Source organism: Xyrauchen texanus, chromosome 8 (assembly GCF_025860055.1).
Source record: "Xyrauchen texanus isolate HMW12.3.18 chromosome 8, RBS_HiC_50CHRs, whole genome shotgun sequence".
In the NCBI taxonomy this organism is placed as follows: Eukaryota; Metazoa; Chordata; class Actinopteri; order Cypriniformes; family Catostomidae; genus Xyrauchen; species Xyrauchen texanus.
Window position 1 is genome coordinate 45,233,049 of NC_068283.1, and position 16,284 is coordinate 45,249,332.

Below are 16,284 nucleotides of genomic sequence, written 5' to 3' on the forward strand. Positions count from 1 at the left end.
TTATGAGAAGCTCAATATGTGTTTGACAGACAGTTCAATGTGGAAGTAATGAATCCTTGATTTGTTTCATCATCTATTTGATAAACAGTATGAAAAATAAAACATCAAAATATCTCAGAATATATTTTATTATATTATTTTCTAATTGTCTTGAAAATGCTTTAAAATATTACAGTGTTCAATTTTTAGATCCATTTATGATGTATGTATTTATGTGCCGGTTCTCTAAAGATCTGAATATGTGATAGTGTTTGATGAAACAGTCATGCATTTAAGTGTTAAAGTGTCACAATTAAGTGTAAAGAGTTATTTAAAAAGCTTTGACACAATAAGTTTACAGTTTTTTATCATTACCAATACTGGATTCAGTATGTTTGATTCTATGACACTTTACAATGTGTTCATCACATTTTGTTCAGTTTTTGTAATTCTTTAAAGTTGGGTAAATAAGGTCAGGAATGTTGTTTCTGTACTGGAAAATAATGTTCAAAGTGTGTTATTGTTATATTTTATTATTATTGTTTTGTCTATTAAATAGGGAGAAAACATGAACTTTGGGACAACAGGAGTCAGTCCAGGTCAAGAATTACAACAGGAAAAGACTAGAAGAGAAAATAGAGAGCATCTGTTTCAGAGACTTCATCTTGAGGGCAAACTGCAAAACAAACTGGAAAGAGAAGATGTTCTTCAGATAACTGCAGATTCATTACAGTCTCATGAGTCTTGTGCTGAAGAGGAACTGTTTCAGACATTCCTACAAAAACTACTGTTGATGAACTACAGAGCAAGATACATTAAAACTAAAGAGACCAAAAAACAAGAACACACACAACACAAAGACAATGACTCGTCTGATGATGAAGGTGATTTTTCCAATACAACTATCTTTGTCTAATGAAGAAACAAGCAAACCTGATGCCATTCACCCAATGGATGTTCAGATGGCCGTGTTTCATTGTGCTGATAGTTTCCTGAAGCAGCTGATGGTGACTAAACTGTCACAGTGTCAGTATGCTCTGCCTCTGCTTGTACCTGATCCATTCACACAACACATTGAGTTTCCTCTCTGGACATTCAGACAAATCAACAAGAGCTGGAAGACATTTGATGATGCAGGTGAAATCATCAGTGAAGTCCAGTCAGTCTGTAAGGCAGAAACTCCAATGGTGTGTTTCTTCAGGTTTGGCTCAGTGTCCTCATCCAAGTCTCAGCTGATGAACAGTCTGATCAATGAGAAACACAACACGTTCTTCCACAGGAACTGCCCAGGCAGCAGCAGAACCAGAGTACTGATGGATGGAGTGGTGGAGATCGCCTGGTACTGCCCGTCTGGAAAAAACACGGATACATTTACTGACTGTGTTGCGTTCTGTAATCTACATGGAGATGCAGGAGACCATGAGAAACAGCTGCAGATCCTCACTGAAATGTCCTCAGTCAATGTTGTTATTCTACCACAACTTGACAGGAATGACAAAAATATGACAAAAGTTGAAAAACTCTTCAAGGACTCAAAGCCACTCATTTGCCTTTTTGCTGAAGATAAATCTGCTGTAATTCAGACAAAGAAAACAAAAAAATACAAAATAGGTTTGAAAGACAGAAATCAGTCAGATGTATCTGAAGAACTCAGAAGAGCTATAAATGATTGTCTCTCAATCTCATCTTCAGAATCATCTTCCATTTTCAGACTTGAAGATGTGTCCAAACACTCAGATATCAGAGTAGATGAAGATGATGATGAAGACTGCAGGAGAGGAAAAGCAGCAGCACAACAGATGATGAGATTACTGGAGAATAAAGATCTGACACAAATCAAAGAATCATTTCTGCCCTGTCAGGGAAAACTGTGGCATCAGTGGTGTCAGACGAACAAAGAACTACACCGACCTCGGGGGAGTGAAACAGAAATGGAAATAAGTAGAAAACAAGAAGACTTGATGGATGTTTGTAAACAGCAGCATGATTCTGTGCTTAGTGACTTCATGAAGCACTTTATTAATGAAATGAATGAAAAATATGTTGCAAATAAGAAACATAAATTCCTCAAATGGTTTGGGATCCTCATGGATGAACACACCTCAACTGAACTTTCTGATCTACATCACAAATATGATGATAAGTGGTCAACAGTCTTACACCTGAAAGAGAGAAATAAGTCTGAGCAACTCAAAACTGAACAAAGAGAACAACTTAAAACTGATCAAACAGAACTTGAGAGAATATCTGAGGAGCTTCAGGCTGCAACCTTTGGTTTGGAGCACATCCTGAGAGAGATCGGTCAGATCTATGAATCATGTTCATCTGTGAAGAAGAACAAGGAAGGTCTGCAGTTTCACTTCTCTTCTCTCCCGAGTCTTGCAGCAGAGATGATGATCTCTGGATTTCCTCTGGAGCTGATGGATGGAGATGCTGCTCATGTTCCTCTGATCTGGATCTCTGCTGTTCTAGATGAACTCATCAGGAAACTGGGAGACCAGAGAGTGTTTGTGCTGTCAGTTTTAGGGGTTCAGAGCTCTGGGAAATCCACCATGCTGAATGCCATGTTTGGACTGCAGTTTGCCGTCAGTGCTGGCAGGTGCACCAGAGGAGCTTTCATGCAGCTGGTCAGAGTGTCAGAGGAGATGAAAGAACAGCTGAAGTTTGACTATATTCTGGTGGTTGATACTGAGGGACTTCGTGCTCTAGAACTGGCTGGAAGATCAACAAGACATCATGACAATGAACTGGCCACATTTGTTGTGGGTCTTGGGCATCTGACATTGATCAACATCTTTGGAGAAAACCCATCTGAGATGCAGGACACTCTTCAGATTGTTGTTCAGGCCTTCCTGAGGATGAAGAAGGTCAGACTGAATCCCAGCTGCATGTTTGTGCATCAGAATGTTTCAGACATCACAGCTGGAGAGAAAAACATGGAGGGAAGGAGACGACTGCTGGAGAAACTGGATGAAATGACAAAACTTGCTGCTAAAGATGAAGTCAGTGATGCAGAAAGTTTCAGTGATGTCATTGAATTTGATGTTCAGAATAATGTGAAGTATTTTGCACAACTCTGGGAGGGCAGCCCACCCATGGCACCACCAAACCCAAACTACTGTGAAAATATTCAAGAATTAAAGAAAACTATTATTTCTCATGCTCCAAAATCCAATGGCATGATGTTGACACACCTGAAAGATCGTATTGAAGATCTCTGGGAGGCTTTACTGAATGAACGATTTGTGTTCAGCTTCAGAAATTCTCTGGAGATTTCAACATACAGGAAACTGGAGACAGAATACAGCAAGTGGACCTGGAGTCTCCGGAGTGCCATGCTGGAAATTGAGAACAAACTACACAACAAAATAGAAAATGAAACAATTCATGAGGTTGATGAAGCACATCTTCAAAGAGAACTGAAAGAGAAAAGTGAAGAAGTGAAAAAATCTATGTCAGATTTCTTTGAGAAAGACAAAGATAAAGAAATTCTGATTCAGTGGAAAACTTCATTTGAGATAAAAATCAAAGAGCTTCAAGAAAACATTGTGAGAGAAACAAAAGAAAATTAAATGAGATTCTTCAACAGCGAGACCTGAAGAAAGAGATTGATGCTCAGAAGACACATCATGAAAACACTCTCTTTGAAAAGAGCAAAACACTCGCCTTAACACTCAAAGACAAAGCAAATGATGAAGAAACACTGAAGAAAGAGTTTGATTGCTTTTGGGAACAGCATGTGAAGAAGATCATCAGAGACACTCCTCCAATCAAAGACATTGACATATTAAGAGATGTGAAACAACTCCTCAGTGACATCTATGAAAGTTCTCCTGTAGATCACTGGAGGGAGAACAGGAATATTTTCTGTGTGTCGAGTTATTCAGATTATGTGCAGTTAAAGAAATCCAGAGGAATTACAGGACCTGTTAGAAATATCATCAGAGAAGCTAAAGAGAAGTTGGGTTTTGCTCTGTCTAATGATGATGAAACACAAATAAGAACGTTAGTCAGTGAAATTGCTCATGAGACAGACAAAATGATCCTGTCATTCAACATTTCAAAGATGGGCTACAACAAAAGCTACATTCAAGAACTCACAGACTATATAAAGTCAAGAATCACTGAACATCAGAATGGACCAGTGAAATATCTGTTCAAGAATGAATTCTCCATTGATTTAGTGTTTTCCATCTGTAAGAAATCAAACAAGACATTCACTGACCAACACAGACTGTTCAGAGAAGCCAATGATCCTGTTCTCTACATGGAGAAGAAGAGAGGAGAGTACTTCAGTGTTTTCCAGAAATATTGTCGTGGTTCAACATCAGCTGCTGTTTTTGGTGAGATCATCTGTCAGAAACTGAAAGATCCCATTGAACAGAGTGTCTACAAAAACACTGCCAGAGATTTAGCAGATGAAATGAGAACAAACTGTGAATCACTGAATGGAAACAGATCTAATCTGGAGAAACACATCCTGAAGACACTGGCAGAAGAGGAGAATTTTGACATGGACATGAACTACATTAAAAATCCCAGAGATCACTTCAAGAGATTCATCAGAGCTGAAGTCAGTCAGTACATCACTGATAAGTTCAGGGTCAGTGTTCGGCCCAAGATGATAAACAACATCAAACTCCTGCAGCAGAAGATCATGAACGCAGCTCATGAATCTACTGAACATGTTCAAGTGAACAGTGGAGATGTTGAAGCGGCTCATGAATCTACTGAACATGTTCAAGTGAACAGTGGAGATGTTGAAGCAGCTCATGAATCTACTGAACATGTTCAAGTGAACAGTGGAGATGTTGAAGCAGCTCATGAATCTACTGAACATGATCAAGTGAACAGTGGAGATGTTGAAGCGGCTCATGAATCTACTGAACATGTTCAAGTGAACAGTGGAGATGTTGAAGCAGCTCATGAATCTACTGAATATGTTCAAGTGAACAGTGGAGATGTTGAAGCAGCTCATGAATCCACTGAACATGTTCAAGTGAACAGTGGAGATGTTGAAGCGGCTCATGAATCTACTGAACATGTTCAAGTGAACAGTGGAGATGTTGAAGCAGCTCATGAATCTACTGAACATGTTCAAGTGAACAGTGGAGATGTTGAAGCAGCTCATGAATCTACTGAACATGTTCAAGTGAACAGTGGAGATGATGAAGCGGCTCATGAATCTACTGAACATGTTCAAGTGAACAGTGGAGATGTTGAAGCAGCTCATGAATCCACTGAACATGTTCAAGTGAACAGTGGAGATGTTGAAGCGGCTCATGAATCTACTGAACATGTTCAAGTGAACAGTGGAGATGATGAAGCGGCTCATGAATCTACTGAACATGTTCAAGTGAACAGTGGAGATGTTGAAGCAGCTCATGAATCTACTGAATATGTTCAAGTGAACAGTGGAGATGTTGAAGCGGCTCATGAATCTACTGAACATGTTCAAGTGAACAGTGGAGATGTTGAAGCGGCTCATGAATCTACTGAACATGTTCAAGTGAACAGTGGAGATGTTGAAGCAGCTCATGAATCTACTGAATATGTTCAAGTGAACAGTGGAGATGTTGAAGCAGCTCATGAATCTACTGAATATGTTCAAGTGAACAGTGGAGATGTTGAAGCAGCTCATGAATCTACTGAATATGTTCAAGTGAACAGTGGAGATGTTGAAGCAGCTCATGAATCTACTGAATATGTTCAAGTGAACAGTGGAGATGTTGAAGCAGCTCATGAATCTACTGAATATGTTCAAGTGAACAGTGGAGATGTTGATTTGTGGTTGAAGTGTTTCACACAGAAGCTCTCAGATGTGCTGATATTCTCTGTTAAAGACTTCAGTGGAGTGAGTCGTGATGATGTTGATATCAAACTACTAGAAGATGTGATGAGAAAAGAACTTCCATCTATAATTTCTGACATAAGCAGTAAATTCAGTACAGAGACTTTTCCAGTAATTCTGGACTGTAAGTACAGACCAGATGAGATTCTGATTGGTCACTTCTGTCAGTGCTGTTGGGTTCAGTGTCCTTTCTGTGCTGCAATCTGCACCAACACAATAGAAAATCATGAAGGAGATCACAGTGTTCCTTTCCATCGAGTCAATGGACTGAAAGGATGGTATTACAGTGTAACACGGGATCTCAGTGCTAATTTTTGTACAACTTCAGTGGCAAGTGATAGAATCATTTAAATCATCAGATCAGTCATATCCATACAAAGAATACAGAAAAGCTGGAGGTGTTTATGCTAACTGGAGCATCACTCCTGACTTCTCTGAGCTGCCGTACTGGAAGTGGGTTGTGTGCAGATTCCAGAAGATCTGGAAAAGTATTATGATAAAAAGTTCCAGGGCTCGGGTGAGATTCCAGATGAGTGGAAGAAGCACTCAAAGCAAGATGCTATTGAGAGTCTGAATAAATACTTTTAATAAATATAAACTAATAGAGCAGTTTAAGAAGATCTTTAATTACAGAATACAATATCAAATATAAATGTTACGTATTGTACCGGCCACTGAAAGGTGCTGAATGTGATCAAAAAATTATATATATATAACTTAAATATATTATTATTACATATGTAAGGAATAATTGAATCCGGCCAATGAATTGTTGAAAAATAATGCACACCGAGGTGGTAATGCGGTCACGACGCGCAGTAGTGTGTGTGTGTGTGCGCCAGTTTCTATACGTATAGTACGCAGTCTGCGTAGGGCACAAACTCCCTAGAGAGGCACCATCTTACCCTAAGTCCGGTGAAGTTGAAAAATATTCACAGATTCGAAATTTCTGGATCAATAACTATTTACAGAAACGTTGTTAATATACAAACGACACATATTTCCAAACTTAGTAATGTAGACAACGAGCTACACCCTCAATTTCATCAAAACGAGGCAGCTGGATAAATGACATTGATCTAAGCGCAGCCGACAGAGTCCGCAGGGAGCGTCTGCAAAGTGCAAAACGGAAAAGAGAAAATATTCAATTACTTCATTGTTACACATTGTGGAGTGTCATCACATTCAGTTCACACATCAGTGGTCTCCTGCTGGTTATACAACAAAACATAGTTTGGAAAAATGTGCTTTTGTATAATTTTTTATTTTTTTCATTAGGACAAATATTTTTTTTCCAAACTATGTGTTGTAGTATAACCAGCAGGAGACCACTGATGTGTGAACTGAATTTGTCTGTTAACAACGTTTCTGTAATTATTTATTTATCCGGGAATTTCGAATCTGTGAATATATTTCCAGCTTTACCGGACTCTTACCCTAGGAGTGCACCAGAAAGTCCACCGGCTTTGGAAAGCCAAGACGGTCAGAATTCACGTGTTTTATTTTGCCATATTAAGCTTTGAAATGCCGTTTTCTAAATGTTGTGTGTCATCACGTGTTAATTAAACGCCACACGTCATCTGGTGTTAATTTAGCACCTCAGTAACTTAATTAGCGCATTCATTTGCTCATCTACATAACTCCACCTCTATCATATTTGAGTTCTCTACAAGCTGATGGTGACTGAGTTAATGACATCTCTAATAGCATCAGTTTCTCTGGGATCAACTAACTGAAATACAATCTTTAGTGTTGTGCATTTTTAATCTCTTTGCTTTACATTTTCTCTTTATATTATTCTCATTTACTGTTAATCAATATTTTATGATTGTTATTATCTTTATTTTAATCATCTTATTACATGTAAAGTAATGTATGTTATTTGAGGGGTGACTGAGGGTCTGTAATAACATTGATTATTCATTTAGAGAATATGCATTTTTATTTTACTGCATTTATTCATAATGATCAATAATATTCATATAATTAATCATCAATTAATCACTTGATTCACCATTTATTAAATCATATAGAATTGAGAGATTTCATTATTATTTTACTTTCTTTCATGCTTCATTAAATTAACCATTGATATATTTGATATTTCTAATCATTAATGTTTTAGACGTATATTTTACAAGCTTCAAGTTCTACTAATGAAATACTTTCAGAGTCGTCCTGTTTGGCTTTTGTTGTTTCTCGACTTGTTTTGCTCAAGTGTTTTGCAGATGTTGAGGTCTTCATTCCACAAACACGACCAGAATAAAGTCTGCAGTGAAGAAAACTCACAAGATACTCTGTCTAGATCATCTACAGTAGTTTTATTCTTGTTTAAAGTTTATTTTAACATGTGACTCTATTATAGTGAAATAACTGGAACTTCAGACACATTCAGAAAAGTGTTCATGACTGATAGATGACCTCTGACCCCTGCATATAATCTACTAAACCTTAGAATGAGAACATGATTAATACATCATTATTGTTCATAAGAAGTCGGATCTAGAATATTTCATGTTTAGAAAAACTAATAACAATGACACTTTGAATCATATTGTGCATGTGACTATAATAACTGATGTCTGTTTTGTTAACCAGCTCTTCTTCACTTCTATTCTGTGCATGTATGAAACAAAAACTTCAGTAAATGATCTCAAAATGATTGAAATCGTGACTCTGAGTGTTTTATTACTCATATTGATGTCAGTTGTTTTCCCTATAGCATCACAGATATGTTCAGTGTGTCACATTGAATGTGAAGCATGTTAGAAACTAGAGTTCAGAATGACATACTACTATACTACACTTCCTGTTCCTGCAACATCTACAGTATATACCAACAGAGTAATAATTTAGTGTGCAGTAACAAACTCATTTGGGCCAGACGTGTTTGAGTCGAGTGAGAGCGCACATACACCGACTGTGCACCAGAGAATGATGCAATATTAGTGTCCATGTGAATAATTTTTCATAATTAGATATTAAATCAATATAAGTTCAAGTGTTTTTATGATTGTTGAGACGAGTGCATTCAAAGAAAAACATCAGTGTGGCTCGGGAGGTTTTTGGACACTTTTATATATAAATCAAATTCAGCAAACTCTCAAAATTGATCCATAATCCAATACACATGCAACAATCCAGAACATTTTCTTTCTTTTACTGTTTAAAGCTGATGTGTAATTGATGTTGAAATACTCTTATCCCACATAACATGTCTAGACAACTGTAAGTATCCATGTGTATATTTATTTCTTTGAAAAGTGTGAACACTGCAGTGCTTTTAATCATTGATCAGTTTGAGCGTCCCGACCAGCCCAACACAACAACCAATGCTGTGAATGTGGGGCGGGAATATCTGTTTGTTGCAGAAATGACATTTATTTTGTACATAAATACCTCACATGTTTCTCTTCCCACTTGAATATAAAAAGCACAATCATATAATGCACTAAATATCTACAGTAATGCACAAGTAAAACTGTATCAGGGTTTACAGGATCTCATCTCTCACGAGGACAGAGAGAAGAGAGAATAGAGACTCTGCACACGATCTACACCCCAAACTGCACATCACACACAACACAGAGCTCTAACAGTGTGAACACAACATCAACATCTCTTTATATGAGAGAGTTAAACAATATAAATGCAATACTTTATATTCTTTTACCTAATCAATAGTCAAAATTAGTTTTACATGTCGTGTCCTGTGTAATTCTCAAACATTTGAGGACATAATCATGTCAGAGACGAGGAGATGAACCTCTCCAACATCTGCTGATCTTCATCTGAACATCACTGGAGTCTCCTGAACAAACACGGCAGAGATTCGGCAGTCAGTGATGTCACAAGAAAAACACCAAGTGTAAAAACATCATTCTGCATGTTACAGAAATAAACTGAACTTTTGTTGCTGGGAAATATTAGCTTTTGTGCTGTTTTAAAGGAAAAGATAAACCAAAAATCAAAACTCATGTTCATGTTGTTTCAAGCCTGTATGCTGTAATGAAGACTTTAAGTTGTAAGTCTGAAGTCACTATATTTGATGGGAAGTAAATAATACCATTAAGTTTGGTTTGTTCCACACAACTCTATTGTATGTATGACTTCAGAAGAATATTTATAAAAAACTGTGTTTTCAAACTGGAGTCTGGGGATCCCCAGGGGCCGCAGAAATTGTCTGATAATTTATTTTTATAAAAAGGGTAAAAATTCACAAAATGTAAAATGTATCATTGCTGTTTCATTATAGTTTATATGGACTTCAAATACATTTCAATAACATTTTTAAAATGTTCCTCTTCAGTTTTATACATGTAACAATAGTCTTAACAGAAACAGAAGAAAATAGTCAGAAGTTTACATACAGTTAGGTTGAAGTCATTAAAATTAATTTTTTAACCACTCCACAGATTTCATATTAGTAAACTATAGTTCCCCTTCTGTCGCTCTCTCCACGTTGTGTCGGAGAAGCGACACTAGGGGTCTCTCTTGAGCGCCGATATTCACCTCTGATCTATGAAAAAAGGCCAATGAGAGTTGGCAGCCAGTATTTACATGTCCCGCCCCCGGACATACGGGTATTTAAGCGGCGCAAATACTGGAGTTCATTCAGAAAATTTCTTCGGAGCCGATGGTCTGTCTGCAGTTTGCTGCGAGTTACACACCACTATAAACATTCCTGTTTCCTCTGACGATCTGCATGCTGTTGGATCTTGACGGCGCACAACAGCGGCTTTCTCCTTCTCAGTGCACGGCGTGCACTGTTGCCCCTGAGCGCTTCGACAGCGCAGACACATACACACACACACACTGTGTATTAAAATAGTTTTTTACTAAAAGAGTAATTTTCTCTAAAAGAGCAAACACAGTGGCGTTGAACGTCCTTTTAAGGACGCCGTCTTTTCAAGATGCCTTTCCGCCCCTGTGTCGTTCCTGGATGCGGTAGAGTGCTCTCTGCTTCAGACGGCCACAGGCGCTGTCTCGTGTGTTTGGGCCGCGATCACACCGAGGCGGCGTTTGTGGATGGTTCATGTTCTCACTGCGAGAACATGACCATGACCACGTTGCGGTCGCGGCTCGCTTTCAACAGAAAGCAAGCCACCCCAGCTGCACCCCGCATTGCTCCTTCTTCCCACGGGATTAAGGACGGTGCGGTTGGCACTGGGGCGATTTGGGGCGGCAGCGGGTGCAGTTTCGCCGGGTAGCCCCCCGCGAACCTCCCGTTCCCCGACACGCTCGCTGGTCACCGTCCACGCTCGTGGCGATAGCGGCTCGCCTCACGGCCTGGCTGTCTATCCTCCCGAGTCCGAAGCAGATGAGCTCGCCGCTGCATCGGAGAGTGCGGTGTCTGATGCCGAGGACTCCCCTGGACTGCCGCCTTCGGGCCAGCAGGCCCAGGTGGAGGCCGACGCTCAGATGTCCGACATGCTTGCCCGGGACGCCTTGAGCGTGGGGTTGGACTGGAACCCTCCATCCTCCCCACAGCCTTCTCGGTTGGATGATTGGTTCCTGGGGGCAGCGCGCCGTTCGCGGCCTCGCATCCCCCCGGTCCCTTTCTTCCCGGAGGTGCATGATGAGCTGACGTCTACGTGGAGAGCCCCGCTCTCCGCTCGTCTAGGTGCCACCCGCTCCACTCTCTCCACCCTCGACGGCGGAGAGCGCCACGGGTACGACGCGATTCCCCAGGTTGATAGGTTGCGCACCATCTATGCCCCAGTAGCCCTACCTCCTGGCGGGGTCGCCCGTACTCCCGTCCAAGCCCAGTAGGACAACATCCTCGCTTAACGCGAAGGCCTACACTACGGCTGGACGCGCTGCCTCCGCCCTGCATGCGATGGCCCTCCTGCAAGTCCACCAGGCCAAAGCTCTCAGAAACATGCACAGGGTGGACCTGATCCTGATGTGCTGCAGGAACTGTGCTCAGCGACCGACCTCGCCCTGAGAGCGACGAAGGCCACAGCGCAGGCACTCGGACAGACGATGGCCACCCTAGTGGTCCAGGAACGCCATCTTTGGCTCAACCTGGTTGAGATGCGTGAGGCTGACAAGAACCGCTTCCTGGACGCACCTGTCTCCCAGATTGGCCTTTTCGGTGACACCGTCGAGGACTTCGCCCAACAGGAGGCCATTTTGCACATCATGCCCCGCCGCAGATGAGCTCGCCGCTGCATCGGAGAGTGCGGTGTCTGATGCCGAGGACTCCCCTGGACTGCCGCCTTCGGGCCAGCAGGCCCAGGTGGAGGCCAACGCTCAGATGTCCGACATGCTTGCCCGGGACGCCTTGAGCGTGGGGTTGGACTGGAACCCTCCATCCTCCCCACAGCCTTCTCGGTTGGATGATTGGTTCCTGGGGGCAGCGCGCCGTTCGCGGCCTCGCATCCCCCCGGTCCCTTTCTCCGGGAACGCCATCTTTGGCTCAACCTGGTTGAGATGCGTGAGGCTGACAAGAACCGCTTCCTGGACGCACCTGTCTCCCAGATTGGCCTTTTCGGTGACACCGTCGAGGACTTCGCCCAACAGTTCTCCGCGGTGAAGAAGCAGACGGAGGCCATTTCGCACATCATGCCCCGCCGCAGACCTGCCGCTACGGGCCCTGCCCCGTCTGCCCGCCGAGGGCGTCCCCCTGCGAGGAAACCAGCTCCTGCTCCGCCTCAACCCGGGCCCAGCTCTCAGCCCCAGCGTCGAGCACTCCGCAGGCGGTGCACGCCCCTGTCTCACGAACCCCTCCAGTACCCGGAAGGCTCCCAAGCGTTCCTGAGACAGCCGACCCAGAGCCGAAGACGTTAGCTCCGGAGGTGGTAAGACCGCTCCGTCCCCCGGTGGAGGGCCGGGAGGAGAATCCTTTGTTTTTTCATTTGCCACACCCCCTGACGGGGGCTGTGGTACCCACATTCTCAATAAAAGAGCTATTTACTTTGCCTCTGGGTCACCTGGCCCGCAAATGCCGTTCTCACGGCAATGTGCTTTCAGATCACAACAGTCCCGGTACACCGGACGCGGCGATCCCGCCTTCCGCCTGCCCACGACTGTCCCCCGGCTGGCCGGTTCAGACAAGTTCAGAGGACGCCAACATCAGACCTCCTCCTCAGTCAAGAACCCGCCCACTGCCGGGCGCGCGGAGCAAGGTAAGTGCTTTGAGTCTATTCTCAGCACCTCAGCCTCAGGCCGCAACGAAGCCGCCCGACGCTGCATTACCTGTTGCGCCCCGCTGCGAGGCCCCGCCGGGTACATCCAAAATACTCGTCCCTTTGGTGCCCCTAGCGCAGAGCTGGGACGCATCACGCTGGCTGCACCGGACCATTCGACTCGGTTACGCAATTCAGTTTGCCCGGCTCCCGCCCCCCTTCAGGGGCGTCCGCTTTTCCGCAGTACACGGCGAGCACGCCAGTTCCCTGCGCACAGAAATCGCGACCCTCTTAGCCAAGGGCGCGATAGAGCACGTCCCTCCAACCGAAATGAGGAAGGGTTTCTACAGCCCTTACTTCATTGTACCCAAGAAAGGCGGCGGCTTACGACCAATCCTGGACTTGCGAGTTTTCAATCGGGCCTTGTTAAAACTCCCGTTCAAAATGCTTACGCAGAGAAATATTCTAGCTGGCGTTCAGCATCTAGATTGGTTCGCAGCGGTGGACCTGAAGGACGCGTACTTCCACGTCTCAATTCTGCCACGACACCGACCCTTCCTACGGTTCGCGTTCGACGGGCAGGCATTTCAGTACAAAGTCCTCCCCTTCGGCCTGTCTCTGTCCCCTCGCGTCTTCACGAAAGTCGCAGAGGCGGCCCTTGCCCCGCTACGAGTAGCCGGCATCCGCATTCTCAACTACCTCGACGACTGGCTCATCCTAGCACACTCTCGAGAGTTACTATGCACACACAGAGACCAGGTGCTCCGGCACCTCAGCCGCTTGGGGCTTCAGGTCAACTGGGAAAAGAGCAAGCTCACTCCGGTTCAGAGCATCTCTTTTCTCGGGTTGGAGTTAGACTCAGTCTCAATGACAGCACGTCTCACGAGCGAGCGTGCTCAGTCGCTGCTGGAATGCCTCGCTTCCTTCAAGCCAGGCACAGTGGTCCCTCTAAAACTTTTCCAGAGGCTCCTGGGGCATATGGCGTCCTCCGCGGCGGTCGCGCCACTGGGGTTGATGCATATGAGACCACTCCAGCACTGGCTCCAGACTCGAGTCCCGAGACATGCATGGCACCGCGGCACGCATCGGGTAAGGATCACCCCCGCCTGCCTCAAAACACTCCGAACCTGGACAGACCTCTGCTTTTTACGGGCAGGAGTGCCCCTGCAGCAGGTGTCCCGACGCGTCCTGATCACAACCGATGCCTCCCGGTCCGGGTGGGGTGCCGTGTGCAGCGGGCACGCAGCAGCGGGCCGTTGGAAAGGGGCCCCGCTGCGTTGGCACATCAATTGCCTGGAGTTGCTGACCGTCCTTCTTGCTCTCAGGAAGTTCCTCCCGTTAGTTCGGGACAAACATGTCCTCGTGAGATCGGACAGCACCACGGTGGTGGCGTACATAAATCGCCAAGGCGGCGACGCTCCGCCACATGTCACAACTCGCCCGCCGTCTCCTCCTATGGAGCCAGCAGCGACTCAAGTCGCTGCGTGCCACTCACATCCCCGGCAAGCTCAATGTCGTAGCGGACGCGCTATCACGACAACGCCTGCCCGGCGGGAGTGGAGGCTTCACCCCAGTCGGTCCAGCTGATTTGGGAACGGTTTGGCAAGGCCCAGGTAGACCTGTTCGCCGCCCAGGAAACCTCCCACTGCCCGCTCTGGTACGCCCTAACAGAGGCTCCCCTCGGGACAGACGCGCTGGCACACAGCTGGCCCTCGGGGCTGCGCAAGTACGCATTTCCCCCAGTGAGCCTTCTTGCACCGGTGCTGTGCAAGGTCAGGGAGGACGAGGAGCAAGTCACGTTGGTGGCCCCCTACTGGCCCACTCAGACTTGGTTCTCAGAACTCAGGCTCCTCGCGACAGCTCCTCCCTGGCGAATTCCCCTGAGAAAGGACCTCCTCTCTCAGGGACGGGGCACGCTCTGGCACCCGCGCCCAGACCTCTGGAACCTCCACGTCTGGTCCCTGGACGGGACGCGGAAGAGCTAGCCGGCTTACCGGCGACCGTTGTGAATACCATCAACCAAGCCAGAGCTCCCTCTACCAGGCACCTTTACGCCCTAAAGTGGCGCTTGTTCGCAGATTGGTGTTCTTCCCGAGCCGAAGACCCGCAGAGATGCGCGATTAGGTCAGTGCTTCTGTTCCTACAGGAGAGGCTGGACAGGAGGCTGTCCCCGTCCACCCTCAAGGTGTATGTTGCCGCTATCGCCGCCCACCACGATCCTGTAGACGGCAAGTCTTTGGGTAAGCACGACCTGATCCTCAGGTTCCTGAGAGGCGCCCGGAGGTTGAATCCCTCCCGGCCAGGCCTAGTTCCCTCCTGGGATCCCTCGGTAGTCTTGGCAGGACTCCAGAGACCTCCCTTCGAGCCACTTGAATCAGTTGGACTCAGGGCCCTCTCTCTTAAGACGGCCCTGCTGATCGCGCTCGCCTCCATTAAGAGGGTCGGGGACCAGCAAGCGTTCTTTGTCAGCGACACTTGCCTGGAGTTCGGTCCGGCAGATACGTCTGTGATCTTAAGACCGCGACCGGGCTATGTGCCCAAGGTTCCTACCACACCATTCCGAGATCAGGTAGTGAACCTGCAAGCGCTGCCCCGGGAGGAGGCAGACCCAGCCCTTTCGTTGCTGTGTCCAGTGCGCGCCCTGCGCATTTACCTGGACCGCACACAGAGCACCAGACGCTCTGAGCAGCTCTTTGTCTGCTTTGGGGGACGGCAGAAAGGGAATGCCGTCTCCAAACAGAGGCTCGCCCACTGGGTTGTCGATGCCATCACACTGGCTTATCACACCCAGGCCGTGCCCCTACCCCTACGAGTCCGAGCTCACTCAACAAGGGGTATTAGCGTCCTCGTGGGCACTGGCCAAGGGCACCTCCCTAGCAGACATCTGTAGAGCCGCGGGTTGGGCAACACCCAACACCTTCGCGAGGTTTTACAACCTCCGCGTTGAGTCGGTTAGCGTCTCGTGTTTTCTCAGGTCCGAGCCCGTAGAACTCGGTAACACGTAGACCGACCGGCCGGGTGGATCGCTTGCGCCCAGCGCCTTTTCCTGACGTCAAGGTAAAGTAGTGCGCCTTCTTCCCAGGGCGCCCCACTTCGAGTCGGGCCCCTGGTCGATTCCTCCCCAGCCCTCCGGGTCCGCGGTTCAGCGGAGGAACTCGCCGACCCAAGCCACTGCGGGTACCCTGATGGCTACCCTGTACTGGCATAGGTGCTCCACAGGTAAAGTAGAAGGCCTCCTGTGCGGACGCCCCCTGTGTGTATTTCCACGGTTCTGTCCCCTTACGAGCGGACCCCCGTGTCTCCCTTAGGCAGTTACAGCTGCCC

The 16,284-nt window shown here is 45.9% G+C and overlaps 1 protein-coding gene across 1 annotated transcript; it reads left to right on the forward strand.

The window, feature by feature from the left end:
• Positions 1 to 547: 547 nt before the first annotated feature.
• LOC127648189 (interferon-induced very large GTPase 1-like) lies at positions 548 to 6,418 on the forward strand. Its single transcript, XM_052132771.1, is given in 6 exon segments — positions 548 to 863; positions 901 to 3,540; positions 3,543 to 4,679; positions 5,745 to 6,177; positions 6,179 to 6,306; positions 6,309 to 6,418. Coding segments are annotated over 6 exon segments (4,764 nt in total).
• Positions 6,419 to 16,284: the final 9,866 nt, after the last annotated feature.